The following is a 26448-nucleotide window of genomic DNA, read 5'->3' on the forward strand; positions in this document are numbered from 1 at the left end:
AATAATAATAATAATAATAATAATAATAATAATAATAATAATAAAGAAAGAGAAGAAGAAGAAGAAAAAGATGAGAACTTAAAGATGGAATATTAATGTAAGGATTAAACGATGATAATAACAAATGTCAAGGTTAGAGGATCCACTAATGGTATGTCAAACAAATATAGTATAAACTCTTATTATTTAATTGGAAACCACGCACAAAGGAGGTTCCAATCAGATTATATATTGTTAACATGATTACATTAGTCATCTTATTCGATTAATGCTAGTACTTGTAAATCTCGTCAAGCATTCATGATTATAACTTATGTTAACAACAAATCAAGTTCCTTTCATAGCTTAGGTGTGTCGGTTATACCATACAATATGGGCTATGAAAGTGCCAAGCATTTGTTGTACCAAGTGTTATACAACATAAATCAAGATTAGTTATTTAACAAGCAAAGTATTAAAGAGTGAATAAGATAACAAATACAAAACATGTTAGTATCAAACATTAAAGTCCATATTAAGTTTACACTATACTTATTCTTACACCATTAGTGTAACCTTTTCACCTTGACATAATAAACTTAGCTAGACATACTGAAAGAAAGAAAAATAAATAAACAAAATAAGAACATAAATAAGATAAAAGTTAACTAAATAAATGAAAGGAAATGAAAGGCATAAACTTGATATTAATAAAAGCAAAGCATAAACATTACAAAAAATACAAAGAGAGAAAGCAAGAGCATGATCTTGATCTGGACACCAAGATGCCTAAATGCATGGCAAATGCCTCATTTTATAGGCCAAAATTGGGAACTATTGATTTGATGACTAATTGATGTGTGGGTGACCAACTTTTGACTTGGTGACAATTCTTATCTTCTCTTGTCTGCCCAAAACATCATTGATAACGTCAAAATTGGAGCCACTTGAACATGAAATTTGTAGGAAATTGTCTCAGCTTTCTTGTATAAAAAATTCAGCTCATTTGGACTTCTAGAACTCCAAATATGAGCCAAATACTGAACAATGTTCGGGCTGGAAGACAAATTCGGGCTTCTTTGTTGTTGCTACAATTTGGACTTGAAAATGGCCTTTTTAGATCTTGGGTTCCATGTCAAAGTAGTAGGCCTATGTCTTACCTTTCCATCCATATAAAGTAGACCTAAATCTGAGATCTATAGCTCTAGATATGATCCAATTACCAAACAGTGTTCCGGTTTGGATTGCACCGATATCTTTTTTCTAAGTTTGGTAATCTCTTTATCCTTTCAATTTCAGTTCTTAAATTCATCAATCAATCCTTTCATTTATGTGATAGGCCTGTATTTAAAATGAACATTTACCTTAAATTAAAGGTATCTTATATTATTAGATATATTATTATAAAACATGCTTTAGTTAAGGAGTTATTGATACTTCAAGTGCAAAATGATGATATAAAACCTTAATAAAAATATACTTTTAAGTATCAATCAATTGACAATAACAATTTAATATAAATGAATATTTATTGGTAAAAAAATTAAATATATGTTGGAATCTTCAAAGAAAATTAGACAATATCAACGTTAATTTTAAACACATCAGAAATGCATTAAAAACCCATTACAAAGCAAAAAAAAAAAAACATATAGGTTTTTTCAGTTTTGGGCATAAAAAACCGAACTGAAATTGGTCGGTTTGGATCTATTTTGGTTTTTTTATTTGATTGTTTTTTATGGGTAAAAATCAAACTAAATAAAAAATGATCACCCTAGTTCAAACACAAAAAACCCCAACAAGTTCTGTCTTTTTCATCATGATCGTGGACACGACACAGAAAAGTGTCATGCACTCATAAAAGAGAAAGAAAAATTGATCTCTAAATAGTACCTTTAAAAATTTACAATGGAGTAGATATAATGTGAACAAACAGTAAACAATTCTTGTGATGTATTATCTAAGATAAAATAAATCTCATAAATTATATCTCCATCATCATTTGATTTTTTTAAAAAAAAAGCGCATCTCCATGTCTCTAAACCCAAAAAATCTTCATGAAATTTCCATGAAGAAGTCTCCATTAATCTCGATTATGTCGCCAAGTCCCTGTGATCAATTTTCTTTAGGTCTTCATGACCTATTTTCTCTAGGTTTTAGTGACCACTGTCTTTGGGTTGCTATGACCAACTATCTTTATATCCTTATGACTAGCTTTCTCCACATTTCTACTGCTATGCCTCTAAAAAGATCATGGATTTATTTTCACAAAACATTGGTAATATCTCTCATAAATTCAAAAAAATAAGCAAATATTTAAAGCTAAGCCTAGGTACCATTTTTCTAGCTTGTTAAAGTCTTCTAAACATCTATGTTTATAAGAATTTAAGAGAAAATGATAATACAAAAAAATAGAGGTATATTGAAATTTGGTTGGGCTATGGTCCAACCTGGCTATTTTAGCTTAGTTAGGCCATAGTCCAACCAAGCTATTTTGGCTCGATTAGGTCACAGCCCAATCAAGTTACCCCTCCTCTTTCTCACATGTTTTTTCTTTCTTTTACTTTGATTATGCTCAACTGAGCTTAAGCTTTGATTTGACCAAGCTAACTTACCTCGGATTGCAATCTATAAATAGTAATAATTATGAATAGTATATTTTTTTCATTGTATTTTCCCATATATATATATATATATATATATATATTACATATTTTTTTCAAGACTATATATTCTCAAATTTTGAAAAAAAAAATGATTATTTATCAAAACAATAATGTACGGATAATATTCTTAATGAGATATATAGCATATTTTTTCTCTATAAATAAAAAAATATGATTTTTATCTTTTAAATTTTTAACTCTTATCACTTAAGAAAAAAATTTAAGTATCTACTTAAACATTAAAATATCTTTTATTTTATATAAAAAAATTTGTGTTATAGATATAACACAAGCTCATCATCTCAATATTATTATTCGAAGTTTTTCCACTTACTTGTTAAGTAATGTCAAGGACAGTGACAAGGCATCCACCAACCCCATTGTTTATTGCTAAAGCAACCTTTCAAAGTCGATTTCCACATGCGTTTATGGTAATTATCTATCGACCATGGGTTCTTTTAAATCGGATTTTTTTATAAAATAAATAGTCAATTGCATGTCCTGTCTTCTTAATGACCAAAAGACAACTTCGATGGTTCGATTTGTTATCATAATGAAGTATTTTTTAATATGTTTTAATATATTTATTTAAATCAATGCTATCCTTTCATACATGTTAATTAAGTTTCTAATCTATCATTTAGGCAAGGTTTTTAAACTTATTTATCAAAGTCAATCACGTAATTTACACCCATTAACAAGTTTATATTTGAATATATGTTAAGTTTTCATGTCACATGCATTGAGGGGTAAGAAAACTACATGCTAAACAATTAGGATTGTTTCTAGAAAGTATTGAAAAAAACAAAAACAGACTACATTAAAAAAGGACATGCAAAAATCACATCAGTCTCGTAGGTTAGATGCTGCCTGTGGTTTGAATTTTTTTAAGAAATATGATATTCCCTCCTGTCATAACTAATGCTAAGATTGACTTTCACAATATCTGACAACTAAACTAGAGAACCAATAACAACTCGCTCTGGTAAACCAAAGGAAAGAGAGTGACTGTTTCTGGAGGGAATTGTTGGAGCATATAACTATTCATACTTTATTTTCATGAATCTACCCCTCCACTGTACGATTCAAATATTATTTATTTCTAAATTTATTTTCTAAAATTTACCGGTTTAAGTTTTATAAATTTTAAATTCAATAAAAACTTATATAATCGTTAATTATAGTACCATAAAATTAATTGAGATGCGCTCAAACTACCTTACACATTTATATTAACATATATATATATATAAAATAAAATCTTTATATGAAATTTATATATAAATATACGTGATGGTGGTGGATCTGTATAAGTTCTTTTGGATAAAAGAATTATTTGATGGGATTAACCAAAAAAGAAGTGGAGGGGGGGTGGGGGTTGCATCTAGATTGAATGCATACCGGGATTTAATCTTTTTATTTAGATTTTCTAGAGTCTCTGTAGAATCTTGTTTTGCACCTAAACCGTTGGCATGGTGATCGGGGGAGAAACGTCAGACCTGCTACTCCCATTTGCTAAGGATGATCGCATGCTCGGAGAGCCGCACACATTGAATAAGACACGGACACGCTATTAATTTTGACTTCTCAATTGGCAAGCCACCAAACCAAACCAAACCAAAATCAAAACTATAACATCCTTTCCAACTTGTGATTTGCCTACTTTTCACGATTAGGGTCGGCTAATTCATCCTCGATTAACGAACCGAGTCTATTGTTTAATGTTTGATTTGTTGACACCGTGTTTTTGTTTCATAGACTTCTTCAGTTTTGACCTTACGATTCTCAAATCAAAAATGGTAAAGTTTTCTAGCACTAATGACAGATGAGCTCCAGTTCGGTCGATTTCTCTAGCACAGAGTTGTTTACTGTATAACATATCATCTGCTAGCTGTCAGCATTTCCATGAAGAATTTTCAAAGGCCCGACGTTTATCTAACAAAACTTCATTGACCAGAACATTTATCCTCCTACCGTTATCCACTAGTGCCAGTTATATGGTCGCTATAAATATAGGTTGTTCCGTGACATTTCAAGCATCAAATCGCACTTCCATATCGACGACGTTTTATCTGTGATAGTTTAAGTAGAGCACTGCTAGGAGAGAAGAAAAAAGTTATGGAAGGTTTGATTCCATTTCTTATCCATTCAATCAGGAAACAGAAGCCTCAGAACAGCTACAGGTCTCTCTCCATGGGGTCGAGCCTTGGCTACCATTTGTTGATGGGAGGTGAAGGGGAGTCGGTTAATGGTTCATCTCATCGACGAACCAGGTCAGACTACCAGCCACCACCCATGGAGTCTTTGGAGCTGCGGACCAATTTAGATTTTCTCCGATCTGGGAGCTTGAGGAAACGTTCAGTGAACTCTCCCTCAATGACTGGCGGCTCGAAGTTTGATGCATATCCTCATCAAATGGGCAAGCAAGCGAACAACAAAGCTAATATTCGACAATAAGAGATTCGAAGTATCGAAGATGACTGGACAGTATTGTTCTTGATTCTTTTGTATTATTACTTTATATCATGTTCTTCTGTACTTTGTTGCAAGATAATTGCGTATCCGAAAGGGAAAAAAAGGGAAATTGTAAATTAATTTCATAATAATAATATACTTTGATTCCAAAACCGAGTTAACTAGGTGTTTATTAGGAAACATATACACAGCTATGCTATTGTTTGGAATTGTGTTCTAAATGAGGATGGAGTAAAATTTAAAAAAATTTATGTTTTTAAATTATTTTGATATGTTAATATTAAAAATATTTTTTAAAAAATAAAAAATATTATTTTAATATATTTAAAAAAAACATTTCAAAAAAATAACTATAATTAATTTTTCAAATACCCTTTTCTTTTACGACATAGTTAAAACATGTTATTTTTTTGAAAATCTGGGATGTAATACAACTTCTGTATGTATATATATATATATATTTGTTCTTTAAGGATGTAAATGATCCGTATTAAAATAAATAAACAAAATGTAACCTATACACATTAGTTTTCTTAATCGAGATCCTAATAAGAGCGTTAAAATTATTTTTTTATTTTTTTTTAAATTAACGTGGGTGTCCGGGCCAACTTGTGTGCACCACGACTAATCTCACGGGCCCTGAAGTTAACGACCATGTAAGTTTCCAGTGGCCATCATATGAGTAACTAAGGACTCGAATCTGAGACCATAGAGGGAGCAAACCTCTTGATCCCAAGTCCTTATCACTTGACCACCACCTAGATGGTTGCGTTAAAATCACTTTTCATTTCCTTTAAGGATGTTAATTGATTATTACCATCAATATCATATGACATTAGTTAATTCTATATCACATGTTAAAATATGCAGAAACTGTTGTAAGAACATGACGATGCTATACAGTAGGAAGAGTCAAAATTATACCATGTAACATCCCTGAGTGTCGGATATGGCTCTAAAAATTGATGATGCTCCCACGAACTTTTCTTGGACCTTGGTTTTCTTCGCGAATAATTCTGTGCTATAGAGACAGACATTGGTGTTTCCTGTAAATCAACACTTTACTGGCTAAGTCAGTATAATCTTTGAAGGATGTTTTCTTTTATATCATAAAATATATAAAGAGTAATTTCAAATGTGTAATTGTGAATAAGAAACCTCATCTCTTCTTCGTCTTATCTTGTCTATGGAGTTGAAAAAATATCAAAAGGTGACGTATTCATCAAGCCATCACAGTTGTGTGGCGTAGGATATCTTCAATATAAGTGTAGTTGACATGGCTAATAATAAAGGAAAGAGAAATAGAGAGAAGAAAAGGAAGGAGAGGACTGAAAAGTTCATTAATACTAGAGCATTTGTTTACGTGGCTGCTTGTTATCACAAAAATAAACTATTTGGTTACGTTTAAACACAATTTGCTGTTTGTGGGACTCATTCCTATTCTGCGTTTAAATCGCAGGATAACAAAAAGCGTCTTCAAGTTGTTGCTTGAAAAATGATGCTGAGGAAGGGCTGGTTAACCAATGTTGCCTCCTCTCCTCTGTTCTTTATCTAGTTTTCCTTTTTCTTTTGCTTTTTGGATTCTCTCCTCTTCTGCTTCTCTCTCTGGTTTGGGGAGAAGTTGAAGACGATGTCCCTAGCTACTTCCTATTCTTTTTTTTTTCTTTTATATTTTACTTTCTTTTGGTCTCCTCTGTTTTCGTCTCTCTTTATACATGTTTCTTGTTGTAAACAGAGGTGCGACCTAAAAAAGAGAAAAGTAGAATAAAAACAAAGGAAAAATAAAAAGGATCGCCATCCATCAACCAAGTAGCTCCCTCAATTCATCATTTGTCAAATACTATTGTCGCGCAGGGTAGCCTACTATTCCCTTTTTTCTTCTTTTTTTCAGGTATATTTCCTCATTTCCACTATTCTGTAATGTGGATAGTGAAGAGCGGCTCCACTAGCCTTTTTTTCCCTTCTCATTCCCTTTTTTTTCTTGTAAATAGAGGCCATAAGAAAGAGAGAACGAAGAAGGTCTATCATCCATCAACCAAGCAGCTCCCTTAATTCATCATTGGCCTCTGTCATTTTGAACACCAATTAGACATCGCCGCCGCTAAGGTAGCCTGCTCTTACCCTTCTCCTTCTCTTTCTTCTTCTTCTGCTGCTTCTCTATCTCCATTGTTCTGCAAAATAAACAGTAAATAGCGTCTTCATTGTTCATGGAGCAGACCTGGTCTGACCAAATCTAAATGTATTAAACTAAGTTTAACCTAGTAAAAAAATCCAAGAAAATTCCTTTAATATTATATTTTATTTAAAAAATTAGTATTTAACATTATTTAATAACACTACATAATTATATTAGGAGGAGGTCACATGATGACATGACATTTGCAGAATTTGATCGCAATCCTAAATTTATTTCTAATGATGTTTTATCTGATCTTGTCGCACACTCAAAAAGCCATGGAAACTATAGTCTTTGTCGAATGAATTTCATACGTGATGAAATTGTAGAAAGTTTAATAAAAAAATAAAAAATATTTTATATAAAATATTATTTATTTTATGATGTAATACTAGTAGTTAAATCTACAATATTTCATTTAAAAACCATCAATATTAATAGAATTTTTTTTTAGTTATTTTATAATCTTAATTTAAAAAATATTATTAACCAAACACATTAAATTACTTTTTGTTCAATCTCAATTTTAACTATAGTTTTAACTAACAATATATTTTACCAAATTAATCTCAACTAAAAGTGTTTTTTATAAAATAATTTTTTTCAAGTCACAACCACAAAAACTACTACAATATCAAACACACTTTTGAGTGGAGCAAACCATTGGTGGGCTCGACTAAGTTTGATTTGATTAAGTCAAACCGAATCCTAGACTTAGTTGGAGTCAATGTAACTTAATTGTTGTCAAATCAAGTTCAAAGCAATCAAATTTTGGAATTGATTTGATCAAAGTCAAACAAAGTTTGAAATAGTCAAATCGAGCCCTAGATATGCCTAGATAAGCTTTGTTTGACCATGACCAAACTAGTTTTAAAGTAGAGCTTAGTTTGACCATGGTCAAATAGAGCTTAGGGGTTGAAACCAAGATCAAAATAAGCTCAATTAAACTCAATTAATAATAATTAAATTATGATTAAATTAAGCTTGTAGGAGTCAAATCAAAACTAAAAGATTCAAAACTAGCTCATGAGATTACCTCAAACTTGTTCTACACTTCTTCTTTTATTGAATTATATCATAAAAAATATTTTTAAAATATCTATTATTTCATTTTTTGAGCAATATCTAATTCATTTTTTTTATAATGTATATGATATTAAAATTATTAAATATCATTTCATCCACACAGCTTGTGTTATAAATTAAATGGGTTAAACTTGTCAATCTAAAATTACATTATTTAAAAAAAAATCCAGATTTTAACCAAGTTGAATAAATTATTTACTATCTAATTTAATTTGAAACCTAGCCCAATTAAGTTATGAATGAATATTGAGCCATGTGTAACAACAGTGCGAAAGAATTACAATTTTGATTTTTTGAAGCATATGGTTGCTTCGGAGGTGGGCTGCGATGGTTGGCCCATGCGTCCATAACCCAAAGGGCATCACGGTTGCCAATACACGTCGTTTAAAGAAGGGAATGTGATTAATTTCATTTAACTACCAGATAGAAACGACATCGTATTGAAGCTTGAAGCATGTTTTGTGTCGAAGACATCACGAGAACCAGGATGCGAGACAGAGCTGACAGAGAGAGAAGAAACAAAGAAAGAAAGAAAACCCCAACAGACAACTGAGAAAATCGAAGGGCTAAACTGCCACTAATATGGGCGTTGGATCGATTTTCGACGGTCCTGATGTAAGGGCAGAGTTTGAGAAAGCAGGCATCAACACTCACTTCATTCCCTTTATTTGGAAGTAAGTAATTATAAGAACGCTGTTTTTTTCCTTCTTTTTTTAAAAAAAATTAATGTCACTTGATGTTTTTTTTTTTGGATTGTTTAAGGTATGTGATTAAGAACCCTAATTGTGAATGGGATGAAATACCCGATTTACCCTCATCTGCATACTCACTTTTGCGTTCCAAGTTCAAAACTTCTGCTTCAAGTGTTGACTCTGTTATTAACTCTAATGATGGGGTCACCACCAAACTTCTCGTTAAGCTTCGGGTACTGCTCTACTGACTTCTTTGGCTTCATTGTAACTCTGATGATATTTTGTTTTACTGAAAATATAAATTAAGATGAGTTTTAGGGTTGAAATTGTGTGTGTTTTTATTGGGGCTGTTATTGGTCTTTCTTGATCTGGGTTTACTTTATGATGATTAATCATTAGAATGGAGCATTTGTGGAGGCGGTGATTATGAGGTATGACACCCGGTTGGGGAAATATTGTGGGAAACCCCGTCCTGGTGGTCCAAGATCGACTTTGTGCATATCATCTCAGGTATGAATGTTGTATCCGTGTTTATATATATATATATATATAGAAATGTAGCCTTGCAAAGCTGTAGCATTTTTTGCATGTATATGTGTGACTTGAGCCGATTCAAAACTTTATTGACCAGACAATAGCCTTCCACAGCAACATTGCTTTCTCTTTTTACGGGAAAGCAGAGAATTTGAGTCATTGTTCATTTCTAATTCAGTGCATTGATTTTAAGATGAAGCTTGGCTTGTGTTTGATTTGAGTCATCTCTTGTCCCTAATTTTAATCTGTAGGAAGTTTTACCTTTGATCTCTTGTGTCTCCTTGCTTTTGTTGGTTTATGCATTTAGGCGCTGCTCATGCACAATGTTTGTTTTAACCTCTTTTCTTTTATTGTAGGTTGGATGTAAGATGGGTTGTAAATTTTGTGCAACTGGAAGTATGGGATTCAAAAACAATCTGTCGTCGGGAGAAATTGTTGAGCAATTAGTTCATGCCTCTCGTTTATCACAAATACGGAATGTTGTTTTTATGGTCAGCACCCCCCCCCCAAAAAAAAAAAAAAAAAAAAAAAAAGAAGCCATTTCCGAGCCTTTATATTGGTCCAAAATGAGGTTTGAAATTGAGTCTAAATTCTTGATTTTCTGTTATGTGACTAGGGCATGGGGGAACCACTGAATAACTACTCTGCCTTGGTGGAAGCAGTACGTGTTATGTCAGGAGCTCCATTTCAGCTATCTCCAAAGAGAATAACTGTATCAACAGTAAGTGCACTGACATTGTTTTCGCTTGTCTGCTATCACCTTGTCTATTTTATTCCGGAGCCCCTTGCTCCATAGCCGTTGACTTTACTAAATCATTGCCCTGCTTTTCCAGTAGAATTTGAAAGACTGGGCCCTCGTTGCCCACACTTTTCTGGATATCATCCTCAATTATCACATATCGTCAAGCCTGTAACGTTTACAATGTTCTATGTTTCGAGATTTGATGAAACCCATGATTTCTTAACTAAATCTACGACAACTGTTTCTTTTACCTTATCATTGTTGTTTTGTCATCTTCATCTTTGTTGTTTCCTTCTCTTGGCCTGCTCATAACTTGGAATTGAAGAATCTTGGGTGGTTAAGCTTTTTGATTTACCTTACTTTAACATATGAATATATGAAAATGCAATTTTGTGCATATGAGTTGATTTTTAATTTAGTAAACGGGATCTTGTAATGGTCCTGTTAAGCACACAATTTGTAATTTTGGAAATGGAATGTTGTGAGGACATCATATGTAGTAGTCGAGACAAGATTCCTTATATTATCATTTTTTACTGTTTGTTTTTATCTCTTCCACTTTTATTTGATATATTTGACATGGATTTCATAATCTATTAAACTCGAACTGTTCCTAAGGAGAAGTATGTAGTTAGGTTGAAATTTTTAAATTGGTTTATTGAATGCAGGAAAATTTGACTTACAAGCGTACCGGTTCAATCTAATCTTCTGTAGGTTGGAATAATTCACGCTATCAACAAGCTTCATAAAGATTTACCTGGATTGAACCTGGCAGTGTCCCTACATGCACCAGTTCAAGATGTTCGCTGTCAGATAATGCCTGCAGCTCGGGCTTTCCCTTTGGAAAAACTCATGGATGCTCTGCAAGCATATCAAAAGAACAGGTAAAACTTTGCTAGTCTTATATTTCTGTAATTCATTTCTAAATTACATGTCTTTGCAACTTGTTTATCTCACAGCTGGCCTTTCAATTTTCAGTAAGCAGAAGATTTTTATTGAGTACATAATGCTTGATGGGGTGAATGATGAAGAGCAGCATGCCCACCAGCTAGGCAAATTGCTTGAGACATTTGATGTGGTGAGCTCTTAAATTTGAGTTTAAGCACAAAATTTTTATATGTAATGGTGCTATATGTGGAACTCTATAACAAGGCTTGAGATCTGGTTTTGTTGCTTGCTGAGTGTCAAAATCTTTAAGGCATAGAAAAACTGTACTTGCAGAATAGGGAGCGAGTCCTAATTATCTAAGAACAGCCTTTCATCTTGCAAACCAATTTAATTTTGAGTATTATCTCTAAAGAAATTTCTACTGACTTGCACCCAATGAGCATCTGCATATTCTTCTGTTGCTCATAACTATCTTTTTTTGTCATTCATGAATCGTGATAGTTTCGATGTCACTTCGCAGAACCTACTTTTCTATTGGGTACAGATTCACATCCCATTTTATTATTCATTGACTGGGAGTTTACTATGGGTTAGAAAAACATATTTTGATGGAGAACCAAAACACCTGGAACCAGTCAGAATTATAAGTACTTTCTAGATCACTAGATTGAGGAATTTAAGCAAACCCCAGTTTATAATTGTTAACTCAAATCGTAGTATTTGAACTTCTCTCTTGAAGAAAAGAAACTCTCACAGGATGGAACACACCAAAAAATTTGTTTTAACTTTCTAATTTTGCTCTGGTGATAATGACTGGCAGGGTTAGTGGATGAGGTTCATGATGATGTTTATGAACCTAAATTCCCAACCATGGACATACCTTAATGGTTTTAAGGTATGATGAATGACAATGAAAGATTAGGTAGCCTGAATTCCTCTAAAGGAATTTAGTTACACTCGTTTCATAATTTTCATCCAGCTTACAATTTGAATGCTCTGTGGCCCAATGTCTTTTATGAGTTGTCCATTTGCATTATTGTTGTCGCTTTCACTTATCTTTGCTCATGTTTTCAGTTGTGATTTCATAACTATTGTTAGCTTCAAGCTACTTGAATATACAATTTCATTCCCATTCAACTTTTTTACTTTCCAAGCAGGTTGTGAATCTGATACCTTTCAATACAATTGGTAGTCTGAGTCAATTCAGAACCAGTAGCGAAGAGAAAGTGTTGAGATTCCAGAAAATTCTTAGAGGTGTAAATAACATCCGGACAACAGTTCGTAAGCAAATGGGTCAGGATATAAGTGGTGCTTGTGGTCAGCTGGTGGTCAACTTGCCTGATGAGAAGAAGCCTCCAAATTTGGGTGTAACTGATATTGAAGACCTTGTTTCACGTAGATGAATGAATTAGTCGAGGTTATATAGTCACACATTGTGGAAATTGTTTTCAAAAGGAGGCCATGCATGGATAAAGTTCTAGTTGCAGTGTTGAGGTTCTTGATGATTTTTCTTGGTATTATTGAAAATATGATCAAATCGCTAGCATACTGTGTGAGAGAAAACTTGTAATACATCTACGGAGACATCTCGAGTCCGAGTAGCTGAACCACCACAAGTCCATGGAAACGAGCATGTTGATTCCATTCATAAACCCTGCGGTTGCCTGCCGGATGCAGCTCCACGATTCAAAACCTGCATGTGTGAATCTTGAGGGGTCATGGTCGGGTCAAGATCAATGTGTTTGGACCGAAATTAGAGCCTGACCTCACTTTTGCCGAATCGTATCACACTGCCATTTCAAAATCAAGACAAGAAATTACCAAAGGTATTTTACCACAATTTTAATAAATGACTTTGTACGCATGAAATACTTGCCGCGCCCCCAGCGGCTGTGCGCCTTCTGCAAGGATCTCGAGTTCAAATCCCCTTTGAGACCAGGAAAAAAAAAAAAGAGGTACAGTAAACGTCTCCAAAATGCGCTCAAAACGATATGAGCCATGAGGAGGCACAACATTTAAATATTGATAGTGTCTCATTTGAGGAATGAATTGAAGAACAGCATTTTCAGAGTGCTAATTAGATTGGTAGATAACTGTTTGTTGAACCGTGAAAAAGAAATCACAAGAGCAATGTACTCCAATCCACCATCTCCGCGCTCAAAATGTCTGGATAGGGGAAAACGCCAACACAAAAAAAAAAAAAAAAAAAAAAGAACTACGTTATGCAGATCAGAAACTTCACGCCATCCTCCTCTGTATTCCTATGAAGCCAAGAAAGAGTCTTCGATTTTCGCAATTTGATCCTCTTCGTTCTTGGTGGTTGGACTCCTGTTAGCATCATCAAAGAAATCATGCTTCCATTTCTCTCCTTGCATGACACTTGGGCGGTGACCTTGCCTCTCACTGAATCTCCCTCTTCCCTATAATTCCCACCACCATATCTTTCTCTTGATGGACGGCCACCTCTCAGCATGTCTCCTCTATTTCCAGCAGCTGGCCTCTCAGATCTGTCTATATGGCGAGGGATGTGGACTCTTTCCTCCCTACTTTCACTGATGGACACAGGACGACCAGAATGGCTTGACGTTGGAGGCTCCACACTTGCTTTGTCAGGATTGTCAGTCGTCCCTGGAATCTTCTTCTCCCTAAACGCAGGTCTGTTCCTCCCATGTGGTGGTGGCTCAGTCTCCATTTTCAAGTAACCATCAAGGTACCATATACTGGTCATCTCCCTTACCTCGTGGCTTCACCTCTCGTTGCCGTGAATCATAAGCTGCTGGCCTGTTTGCTTCCCTTTCGTCCCGATCATCCTTTGAATCCCTATATCGACATTCTTCAAAAGAAAAGAACACTGGAACAGTGAGTGAACATGTTTGAAGAGAGAGAGAGAGAGGGAAAAGAAACTAAACATAACAAGTCAAAGAATTAGGAGTCCTGCAAGTGAAATCAAAAACGCACCAGCAGCAGCTCTCCTGCCAGAGCTTCGACCAGCTTGCCCGGCTTGCCCGGCTTTACCATGCTCATTGTGCTGTTAAAAGAGATGCACAGGCAAGCCTAATATGTTATATACACGGAAAGTTTCGAAGGTATAGGCCGGACAACAATCCTGCTATATCAGCCCAGAAAAAAAAGGGTTTGAATACACTGAATAAAACACCAGTAATTAAGATTGAAAGAAATACTGCTCATTTACTACTGCAAACAATCAATTACGTAAATGCAAGACTCTAAAACCTATTTTCATCAAACAGCACAAATATTCATAGAGACTAGCTACTACTGTATTAGAGATCCATCTTGCCCAAAGAGCGCAAATGTAATACCTCACCCGGCTCCTTCCAAATTCCAATCACTGAAAGAACTCATGCAACACATTAGCTTCAAAACATCTACGATACAGTCGATTTGTCAAGAAAGAAATCAAAAGAAGGTGCTGTTTTTAGCAAAGGTTGAATTTGACTGAAGAAAATAATCATTACAAAGACAACCATTAAGATACTGTATACTATGAATAGCATTTCATGAAAGCAGAGAAACAATACCAAGCCTCTAAGTTCAATGATACAAACTCAAATCTTCAATTTCCATAGGCACCCAAGCATACCTTAGCTTTTCTGAACTTAGTATCTCTATTGTGACCTCCTATTGGATAATGACATTGACACACCCAAAAAAATTCAACAAAATGCCAACAGTAACTTCAAAAAAAAAAAAACCTGAAAGTAAGATCGAGAACGAGGTATAGCAGTTGGGTTGGAAGAACGCTTGCTTCCTTCACTATGTCCATTTGGTTTCTTGTCCGTTTCTTTTCTCACACCACCCAGACTCCACCTTAGCAGAAACGGGTTCTAAAGGAGCCTCAAGAGGTAATGCATCTTGCAACCGGCGCCGGTTCTTTGGATCCAAATTAGAGTCAGTTGTTACCCTTTCTGTCTCTGGTTTTCCATCTCTCCTGCCTCATAGGACTTTAAGAAACCAAACATCCCATAAACATCATATTCAAGTCACAAAGGCCATGTTTGGTTCTATAAAAAAAAAACCCACTTCATGAATTAAGTGATCCTTTAATTTTCACTGCGTAGGAAAAAATGAAGAGCATCCAAACACTAAGGCCATCGTTGGTTCAAACCAAGAAAACCGACATCATGAATTGCAGTCACAGATTAAGTATCACTGTAGAGAAACACAAAGCAGGGCGTGCATTATATTAAGGTCATGTTTGGTTTTATCAAAAAGAACCCAACACCTAAAAACCCTGAGAGATTACCTGGATTCTCTGTTGAAACCTGAACGGTGTCGTTTAGAGACAGAATCGCGTTCTCGACGATACATCGTGTTATGGAGAGGGAAAAGATAATAGAACAGGGAATTATGAGAGAAATACTGTGAGGATGTCCCCTCTGGATAAGTTGCGGAGGATACCGTTAAAATTGATTTGTGATCTTGGTGGGCTCCACGATTGGGCTCCTACAACTATGGAGCTGACTTGGTTTTATAAGAAGATGGGTTTGGTATGGTATTAATGTTTGTAGTTATGATTTAAAAAAATTATTTTGTATAAGTAGTTTTTGTTTGATATTGGTTTAATATTTATATATATTTAGTTAAAATTATGATTGAAATTGAAGTTGAATAAAAAGTAGTTTAAAATATTTGGTTAAACATATTTTTTAAATTGAGGTTATAAAATAACTAAAAAAATATATATTAATATTAATAGTTTTAATTTAAATATTGTATATTTAACTACCATTATTATATCAAATATTTTTTATTATTTTATTAATTTATCTATAATTTCATCACATATAAAATTCATCTGGTAAGTACTATAATTTTCATGGTTTTTTTAGCGTACACTAAAATCAGGTAAAATATCATCAGAAACAAATTGGAATTGCAATCAAATTTTACAAATGCTACATCATCATGCGATGTTCTTCTAATTTACGCAGTGTTATTAAATAATATTAAACATTAGTTTTTTAAGTAAAACATAATTTTAAAAAAAAAAAAAATACCTGGTCGGGCGCAATCCAATGAATGCTATTCACGTGAACAATGCCACGTGAAATTTACTTGACACTATTCACGTATCATTTTTATCTTATTAATTTTTAATACCTTACTTGTTCAATAATTAATCTAAATTTATGTTATATAATACTTGGTATAATAAATGTTTGGCACGTTCATAACCAATAGTATGGTATAACATACACATGTGCTATGAAAAGGAACTTTATTTGTTATTAACATAAGTTAGCATCATGAATTCCTAATAATATTTAAAATTTTAGTGTTACTTAAATAAGATAGTTAATATGATCATGTTAATAATTTATAATGAGTTATTAATAACAAATCATCCTATTGAAACCTCATTTATGTATGGTTTTCAGTTGAGTAATAAAAGAAATTTATATTATACTTATTTGAAATACTATTAGTGAATTCTCTAACCTTGACAACTATTATTATCTTTTTTAATCTTCACATCAACCTTACATCTTAAAATCCTCTTTAACTCATCATCATCATTATTATTATTTATAATTTATATAGTTAACCTCCTTGTGGTTCGACTCTGGTCTTGCTGGGTTATTTATTATTTCGACACTTATGCACTTAAGATAAGATATCAATCTTTTGATCATGTTAATAATAATTAATAAATGTGTACATGCATGTTGAGCTTTCGATTTCCATATATAAAAGTTAAAATTCAAAATCAAGAAACCAAACATTTGAAGTCTATTACAAAGTGAACTTTTCACCTAACAATATTTAATGTTAATAAGCTGAAAAACTACAAAGTTCTACAATTCAACTACTTAGTAACAAAAATACATAAGCAACATGACATAATTCCAATAATAACTACAACATAAAAAGTCCAAGAAATTTCACAATGGAATAATAACAAAGATAAATAAAATTTTACTAAAATTATTATATTGTCAACAACATACAACACAAACAAGACATTAAAGGCTGTAATGAATTCAATGTTACTTTCTTAGGCCATGTTTATTTTCCCTAATTGTAAGCATTGGCAAAGACCAAAAGCTTGGATTGTTGAATTAAACATGCTACTTTTAACAAATGAAAAATGACATCGACAAGTGGTTAACATAGTTTATTTAAGAAATTAAAAACCTTGTGTTCAAAGAAAGAAATTAATAAAAACACATTGCAATTACCTATATTACCTATTATGTAAAGACAACCCTTGTACTTCATACTAATAGCAAATAATTAGACAACTAAGTTATGATGATATAAAAATATTAAGAACTGATATTATGCATAAAAATTCAGTTTTACTAATATTTAACAAAATTTAAATGATATAAATAGGATAACAAGTTAACACTTGACATTTTTCATCTATGGATTTCTTTGTTGATCGAACATTATTTTTAGCCACGAGAATTTCCTATTAATAAATCCAATTGTAACCAACATCTCTCTCTTGCTTCTCACACAAAACAATTCAGTGGGAAAGGTATGCAATTCACAACTAAAGTTAACTTTATTTATAAAATACAGTTCTTTTATAATCTCCTTAACACTACATCTTTTTTTATCTCTAGAAGTTGATGTAAAATCGCTACTCATCAAAACACTCTCAACAAATCAATCTAAAAGTGCAAATAAATATGCTTTCATTCTAGATTCCCTTTTCATTTCATGATATTGAGGTGTAATATGTTATGCATTCTTTCTCTTAACACTACCATAATTGTTACTACTATTTGTGACATTGCATTCATTAATTATATTGCTAACATTATGTACAAAATTAAGAATTGCATCCTCTTTAGAATCACCATTTCATTTTTCTAGATTAATTTCATAATTATTCATATTTTTTTAATTCAAACCCCCATTATATCCATCAGATAACACTCCTTGCGAAGGAGTCCAAATATATTGTCCCATGACCACTATGTTACCAAATATAATGTCATGTTTGGCACACAACAAGGGCTCATTCCTAGCATGCCTAAAATTCTTTTCTCCTCTCATTTCCTGCGTAATGAAAATTGAATGTGGTTAACAATGCTAGAAGATTAATTAAATAATGCAACAACATAAATGAAATTATAAAGATAATAACAAATATAAATGACTTTGTAATTTTTTTTCTTGCCACCATTCATCAGTTACAAAAATAGTCCCAAGTTCTCTACTCCAACGAACTCCAATTTCAAATATTAGCTTTTTTTATACCCTCCGACCCTTTTCAATCTCATCCCATTTATTTTTAAGTTATACTTCTGTTAAAGAAATACCTATTTATTAAAGAATTCATGTATGGTAAATTTCTAGATAGCTTTATTAAAATAGGTGTTTGGTCTCATGCATCTCTCAATAACTTTAATGTAAATTTCACAAAACATATGTAACATTACTTTAGTCCAACAAGCTTTATCGTGTCAAACTTATCCATTACTATGTTTGATAAGGTAATGAAAAGAAAATAAATAATTACCTATAATGAAAAAACTTTAATGTCTAAAAGGGATGGGATAGGAAAATAAAAGTAAAAAATCCTACAACCTCCATAACATTTATTGATAATTCAAAAACCAACAAGATATAATAATGTGTAATTCATTTTCTTCATAAAAAATATTACACATTAAAGAAAAAATAAACAATAACAGCTGGGTCTCAACTTGCCATATATTGTTCATTTTGAGCCTTACCATCCTCACAGTTTTGTTCCTGATGATGCGAGCCCTCATCTGAGTCTAACACTCCAAAATACGTATGATAAGTTACAACCAACACTCTTAATAAGGTAAGCTATCAATCCATCACTTGTCGATATGGGATATGACAATCCAGCCCATTTAAAAAGCTCGATGACCTCGTGAGTACAATCGGACAGCCAGTGAGGTTGGCTATGATACCAAAAGTAACAGTCGGACCCAACTTGCCATAAATTATCTGCTTTGGGCCTTATTGCCCTCGCGGTTTGATTCATGGGTGACACGAGCCCACATCTGAGTCTGACACCCCAAAACGTGTATGATAAGTTGCAACTAGTACTCTTAATAAGGTAAGTTACTTATCCTTCACCTACTGATATGGGTTTTGGATTTTCATATCCCACATCGACGGGTGATCTCAATTTTTTTATGCCTTATGGTTTATGCTTGAAAAACATAAAAGATGAAGATTTGAATTGGTATATAATATTAACACATGAACTCCATCTATGTACTAATGAGCTAAACCTTGAGCTGATAAAAAATTACTCGACTTATTTATATTTCAATTAACTACCACTTGAAATAATGTTTTTTTTCCTCACAACATGAATATTTTCAAATTATTTTTCACATAAAATCTATATAAAATTAATGAGTGTTTATAGTTTAAGCTTAACCTTGTTTAAAGTTAATTCATTGAAGGGGATTTGATAAGCTACTTAACATGTCTCAACATTAAAGTTAACAAGTTGTCGTGTCAAACTAACTATTTGACTTATGTTTTACCATAAATTAGGTATTTTTTTAAAATAGATATGTATAGAATTTTTCGATGTGTTTTTCTACATATAAAAATCTTAAATTTAAATTAAAAAGCTTAACTAAGCATCTAATTAAATAAATTTAGAACCATTTATATAAATAAATGAAAAGGTTATTAACAATAACTAAAAATAAAATGGAAAAATCAAAAAACAAATGTAGACGAAAATATTTGATATCGCAACATGATATTTATTTAGTTGTGTTTGTTGAATTTATTTATTATATCAATTGTTTTATTCAATCAAATGATAATAGAAATAGACATACATATTAAATTGATTAAATAAAATAAAAGATAAAAAATATTATGTAAGATTGTATATATTAAAAATATTATATGAAAAAAAATATTTTTTTTATTTTTAAAAATAAAGCTTATTTATATAAAAAATTAAAAAAATGATAGATGAGTCAACATAATATTATAAAAACAAATACACACAAAATAATTCAAAAAGGCTAAATAATATAGAAGGGATATCAAATGAAACATGACTAATATATATATTAAAAAAAACATAATAAAAAAAATATATTAGTTAAAAAAAAGGCCAAAAAAAGTCTAGCACGTGTGAGCTTAAGAGCTAGTACCATTGGCCTATTGCAAGGAAAAACCCAAGCACCCAAACCTGTATGTCTAGGTTTTGTTTAATTTTTTGTAAATTTTTTTAAAAAGACAGATAACCACCTTCAAACCCAATTTTTAAGTCATTTCAACCAAAAAAATATTGCTAATATTTTTGGAACACCTACAAATCAACTCATTTATTCAAAAAAAGATCTAAAAATTTGAAATCAAATTGAGTTAGATTTATCTTTTTCAACTTAGATATATCTTGTTTAGTTAATATTAAGACTCTAAAACATCATCATCAAATCTATTTTATCGTATAAAACTTGTAGACATTAAGAAAAACTATTTTGGTGGTTAAAAATGACTTAAATGATGAGTTCATCTCTTATAGTTAAAATCCGGTGATCTTTCTTTTTCATCTCTTTAAATAGGGATCAAGAAATAATACAAATAAAATTTTTTATCAAAAATAATTTTTAAAAAAATTAAAGGGATCTAAATAACATAGACTATGTTATTTTAAAAGATGAAGGGATTTTTCATGAAATCTCTAGTATGTTTGATATTTTTTTTCAATTTGGTCATTCTATTTCTAATCCTTTCTTTGCCCTTTAATTAGAATTAACTTGCTTGCCCATAATAAAACTTGAGAAACAAAATAAATTATTAAAAAATAAGCAATAACTTGTGAGAACATGGATAATGTTTATCTGCCATAATTATACCACATCTTTTCGTGTTTTCCATAAAGATAACTAACGGATCAAAAACCAACAATAACTTGTCTCTAATCTTCTTTTACTGATCTAGGTCTTCAGCCTCTTGTTTTTTTTTTTTTTTACAATTCCATCCCTCCGTCCATGTCACCTTCCAGTATATCAAATCTGATTGTTCATGCATTTGAATTACAATCCAAAAAAATAAATTGATTAAACTTAACAAGTTGGATATAGGGATGAAATTACAGAAAAAAGAAAGATTGAAGATCTAAATAAGATTAAAGAAAGGGTTAGGGACTAAGGTCATGTTGATAGAAAGTGCAAGATATTTTTTTGATCAATTAGTAATAAACTAAATGCCAGTTTTAGCAAGGATTTGAAGAATGGAAACTGAGTTGTACAGCGCTGTATAAGGTGCGTACTGATCTGTAGTTTTCTCGGAGCTATAAATGGAATCAGACTCCGAAACAAAACAAAAGAAGCGGAAGAACATGGAAGATTGAAAACCGTGACGATCACTATTGATGAATCCATCAGTAAGTAGATCACCGTTGCCTGCCCCAATCTTATTTTGAATTTAAAAATTCAAATCCCCCTCTCTCCTCCTCAAAATAATCCAAAAAAAGAAAACGGGTGAAAGTTAAGGTTTACCCTCCTCGCACTTTCAAATCTCCTTCCCCCTTTACTCCCCCTCAAAACCCTAACACTCAGTGCACCCGCTTTCTTACGCTCTTTTGAATATCCCTCCGTACAATCACGCGATGACAGCTGTCATCCCGCCACCGTTCTCCGGCCGTGAACTCTCGAATCCACCAACCGACGGTATCTCGAACCTTCGATTCTCCAATCACAGCGATCTCCTACTCGTCTCCTCGTGGGACAAGGTTCGCCCTCACCAATCAAGTCACTTCCAATCTTCAAATTTTACTGAATAACTCAATATCTGATTTTTATTTATTTATTGTAGACTGTGAGGTTATACGACGCCAGTGCTAATGCTTTGAGAGGAGAGTTTTTGCACGGTGGTGCCGTGCTTGATTGCTGCTTCCACGACGATTCCTCTGGGTTCAGTGCCAGCGGGGACAATACCGTGCGACGGTTAGTTAGTTGATTTCCACTATTTTTTTGTTTGGTTCTCGAGAAGGTATATTGAAGCAGATTTTATGCTAAACTGCAAAATTTATGGATTTAGGAATTGACTTTGAGTATTATGTTATGGCAAGACTGTCTAGAGATTTTATTTTTTAAATCGGTTTAGATTTTTTTAATTTTGATGATTTAGGTTGGTTTTTAACCACGGAAAGGAGGATATTCTGGGAAGGCACGATGCACCTGTTCGCTGCATCGAGTACTCTTATGCAGCAGGTAGGTGTGCTTGAATTATGATTGTCTGACAAGCTGTGTAATTTTGAAAGCGAGGTACTTCTGGTGTGTATAGCTTGCTAGTGTTTGGTCTCATTGACACTCTCTCGGATGTCCAACTTTTCAGACAATCCGCCTCTAATTACCACTTGTTAGTGTTTGATCTTGCTGATGCATGTTTATATGTCCAGCTTGATCTGTTGTGCTTTAATGTTGTCTATTTGCATGGACTAAATGGTTTGCATAATTGATTATTACTTTTTACTTGGATATCTTTGTCAGTCATGGTAAAGGTATACTTAGTAACAGGCCCTAGGGTTGCAAATGTGCAATCCCAAGTACGGCAATGCACAAATGAGATCCTGAAACAGAAAAAACAGAATAATATTTGAAAATGCTAAAACCAGTCAATCAAAAGAAAAATAGGCTAGGAAGGTAAAAGATAAATAGTCAACACATGGGCAAAGCTTAAAAATTATTTTAAGCTTTAAAGACAAAAAAACATGCAGGACTACAAGAAAAAGCTGCAGGAAATGACTTGTAGTTACTGGCTCTCTTGTGCTCATTGAACTTTTATTTTTCAGATGTTCAGCTATGTTAGTTGATTTGTTTATAGATATCATGCTGCTCACATGCTTGCCTTCGCTCTCTTGACTTGTAATGAGGTTGTGAAGAATTCCACCACTGAAATAATTATATAGAATACCAGGGAACGATTTCTACTTATAAAAAGATTATGGCACATTCCTCTCTTTAATTCTTGTTTTACCATCTCTCCCTGACTACAGGGCAAGTAATCACTGGTAGCTGGGACAAAACACTGAAGTGCTGGGATCCCAGAGGAGCTAGTGGGCAAGAGCGCACTCTTGTTGGCACATATCCACAACCTGAGCGTGTTTACTCCCTGTCTCTTGTTGGAAATCGTTTGGTTGTAGCTACTGCAGGAAGACATGTTAATGTCTACGATCTGCGAAATATGTCTCTACCTGAGCAAAGGAGAGAATCCTCTCTGAAATATCAAACGCGATGTGTGCGGTGCTATCCCAATGGCACAGGTATTGATCATGACACTGAACTGACATCATTTTCACTGTCTTTGTTGCTACATTTTATGGTGGGTGAAATCATATGCTAGTTCTGCAGCCTCCCAATTACAAGCCATTCTATTTGCACTGCATTTAAGTTTGTTGGTGCAATGACTTGCTTGAATTGCTTTATCATGAGGCTATTTTTAGTTGCTTGTGTTTTGCTATAAATCTTGAAAAATTCACTAAAACTGAAAGTTGTTCAAAGGAATCTTCTATATACTTGTATGGTTAAGTTTTATGTTCTGCTCTTCCATGAATAGCATCCTCTTGCTTCAAATAGTTCAATAAGGTATTATTGGCAGGGAAAGTGCCTTGTACATGCAGTGATGATTTTCATCTATGTCATGAATTTTTGTTGCTTTGGAGCTCTCTCATGGATGACTCTTCTTCACCTGAATTACATGATGCAGGATATGCTCTCAGTTCTGTTGAAGGACGAGTTGCAATGGAATTTTTTGATCCTTCAGAGGCCAGTCAAGCAAAAAAGTATGGTTCCTTTTCCTCTATACCATGCTGCATTTTGCAAATTTGATTTGTCTTTTCCCTGATAGTCTTATACTTTTTTTTTTTTATGATTTTTCATGTCTTTAGGTTAGATGACTATGTAAATATCTGGTTGGAACACTTTTAATGTTGCATGATAGATGTTTAATTTACTCCTTTTCCATGCCAATTTCAGGCACTAATGGGTATTTTCAAAGAAATTCACACGGTACAATACAATTAAACTTTTGGTTGTCCCCTATAGCTCCTCCTCTGTGGGAGAAGCTGTGAGGTAGATTGTAGTCTATCAACTTATCCGAGACTAGGTCAATAATGATATGAAATGTGTATAAAAGTGAATACCCTTCATTACAGGGTAAGAATCAATCCATGTGTCATGTCACTATTGACTTGGTATATGGAAAAGTTGGTAGACTAAGCACTAAATTCACCTTTTGTGGGGTGAGCTTTTTGTACTTTCAGGTGGTGTGCACTCTATATTATCAAAAAATGCTGTGGTTTTCATGGTATCATTTTCAATGTGAATTCTCCATAATCTGGTGATGGTAGTATGCATGTGTGATTTGTATCAAGTTAACTAGTCATTAAATGGATGCACTTAGGGTAAAAGTTACAACTGTGCAAAAATGAAGGCAGCCCATGTATACTAACAAATAATATCCTTTATCTATCATTCAATGTATTTGATAGAGTTGAAACTTTGTGCAGGTATGCGTTCAAGTGTCATCGAAAATCTGAGGCTGGAAGGGACATTGTCTATCCTGTAAATGCCATTGCTTTTCATCCCGTGTAAGTTTCTGAATACTCTTCATGCATTGAATTTATGAGCTTTTGACAAAATAAAAAGGATAAACAAAGTTCAGATTTTCACCAAAGGTTGATTTTTATCATGTAATGCATGCTTTGTTTATTGTGCAGCCTCTCAATTTATATTCTGTCTCTGTTCATGTTATGCTATGGTAACTTGCTCATGATAAATGGCGTATCTTGCACTTGCTGTTTAAGGGCAGGGTTGGCTAAGCAAAAGGTTACCCTACCTTAAAATTGTATGAATAGATGGACTTCGAACCCAAACCACAATATGATATGTAAGACCAAAGCAAAATGAACATCAAAATCCATTCCATGTGCATTTTGAAGCTCTAGTGTATGTTTAGCTGACATTCACAACTTTTTCCTAGCTGACAAGTTCTCATGTTGAGTAATTAGATGAATTTTTTTTTTAGAGAGGAGCACTCATTCTGTTTGTAGGATTCAGAAGCCCCGTAACTAATATTTTTGCCTAACATAACCTCATTGAAAACATCCAAGTAATTATGTCTTGATCAAGATGAAAGCTGGATTCTTTTCTCCATTTTTGAGCTTACGATGACTGAAGTTGATGTTTTGTTTGGCATGCAGTCATACTGCTGGCCTGTTTCTCTTCTACTATTTTTTGGTCACTTATCTTACATCGAAGCTCAACTTGCAGCTATGGTACATTTGCAACTGGAGGTTGTGATGGTTTTGTGAACGTATGGGACGGGAACAACAAAAAGAGACTATATCAGGTTCATGTTTACAGAACATTTGACAGTATTAATTTACTTGCGGAAAGTTTATAGCTTGTTACAATTTTGCTCTTTTCAGTACTCAAAGTATCCATCAAGTGTTGCCGCACTTTCATTTAGCAGAGATGGCCGTCTGTTGGCTGTGGCATCAAGTTACACTTATGAAGAGGGAGATAAACCGTAAGAGTCATTCTAATCTTACCTCGCCATTTCTCTTTCCATGTTTTCTCTGATTGTTGCATGTTCATCTTTCCAGCCATGAGCCAGATGCTATCTTTGTACGAAGTGTAAATGAAATAGAAGTGAAGCCAAAGCCGAAAGCTTACCCCAACCCCCCAGCATAAGTGAGCCCTTCGAATACCACTGGTCACTAGAATCTTGGATGTGCAATATCTCATGGTTTTCTAGGCGTTTTTGTTTCCTATGAAGCTTTCAAATCTTGATGTGTGCTCATGCTTGAATCAAGTTGGATCACCTTTCCGCTTCCAGTGACCCTGTAGTTTCATTTCTTTTTAAGTGATCGTGTAGGTCTGTGCTTAGAACTTTGGATTCTGTAATTATTCATCTATCTAGTCTCCTAGATATAACAATAGAATGTGACCATGCAACGCATTCTTATCACTTTGCAAGAGTAGCAGCCGAGGAAGAAGTTCTGTATGATTATGTTGGATGTAATGTCTAGACAGCCCAGTTTCAATGAAATGATAATCCGAAGGTATTACCAATACAAACACAGTTAAGTTTTTGTTTGTCTTTACGTTTGAAAAATGTTTTAAAAAAAATTAATTTTTTTCTTCAAATTAATATTTTTTTTATGTGTTTAGATTATTTTAATATGTTGGTGTCAAAAATTATTTTTTAAAT

At 33.2% G+C, this 26448-nt stretch overlaps 2 protein-coding genes and 1 pseudogene across 2 annotated transcripts; 2 read left to right on the plus strand and 1 right to left on the minus strand.

Moving 5' to 3' along the window:
* Positions 1 to 8783: 8783 nt before the first annotated feature.
* On the plus strand, positions 8784 to 12836 carry LOC105129816 (uncharacterized). The gene is made up of 8 exons (XM_011032048.1): positions 8784 to 9056; positions 9145 to 9307; positions 9474 to 9584; positions 9965 to 10099; positions 10225 to 10329; positions 11065 to 11234; positions 11329 to 11428; positions 12396 to 12836. Exons 1-8 carry the CDS (start codon positions 8965 to 8967, stop codon positions 12639 to 12641), a joined length of 1122 nt encoding a protein of 373 aa, XP_011030350.1. The 5' UTR covers positions 8784 to 8964; the 3' UTR covers positions 12642 to 12836.
* Positions 12837 to 12929: 93 nt separating this feature from the next.
* Positions 12930 to 15570, minus strand: LOC105129877 (uncharacterized; annotated as a pseudogene).
* A 5912-nt stretch (positions 15571 to 21482) lies between these two features.
* On the plus strand, positions 21483 to 26315 carry LOC105129817 (mitotic checkpoint protein BUB3.2-like). The gene is made up of 9 exons (XM_011032049.1): positions 21483 to 21964; positions 22048 to 22178; positions 22363 to 22445; positions 23231 to 23497; positions 23941 to 24016; positions 24743 to 24823; positions 25506 to 25584; positions 25664 to 25764; positions 25841 to 26315. The coding sequence occupies exons 1-9, from the start codon at positions 21842 to 21844 to the stop codon at positions 25926 to 25928; spliced, it is 1029 nt and encodes a 342-aa protein (XP_011030351.1). The 5' UTR covers positions 21483 to 21841; the 3' UTR covers positions 25929 to 26315.
* The last annotated feature ends 133 nt before the right edge of the window (positions 26316 to 26448 follow it).

This window comes from Populus euphratica, unplaced genomic scaffold, assembly GCF_000495115.2.
Source record: "Populus euphratica unplaced genomic scaffold, PopEup_1.0 scaffold34.1, whole genome shotgun sequence".
Lineage (NCBI taxonomy): Eukaryota > Viridiplantae > Streptophyta > Magnoliopsida > Malpighiales > Salicaceae > Populus > Populus euphratica.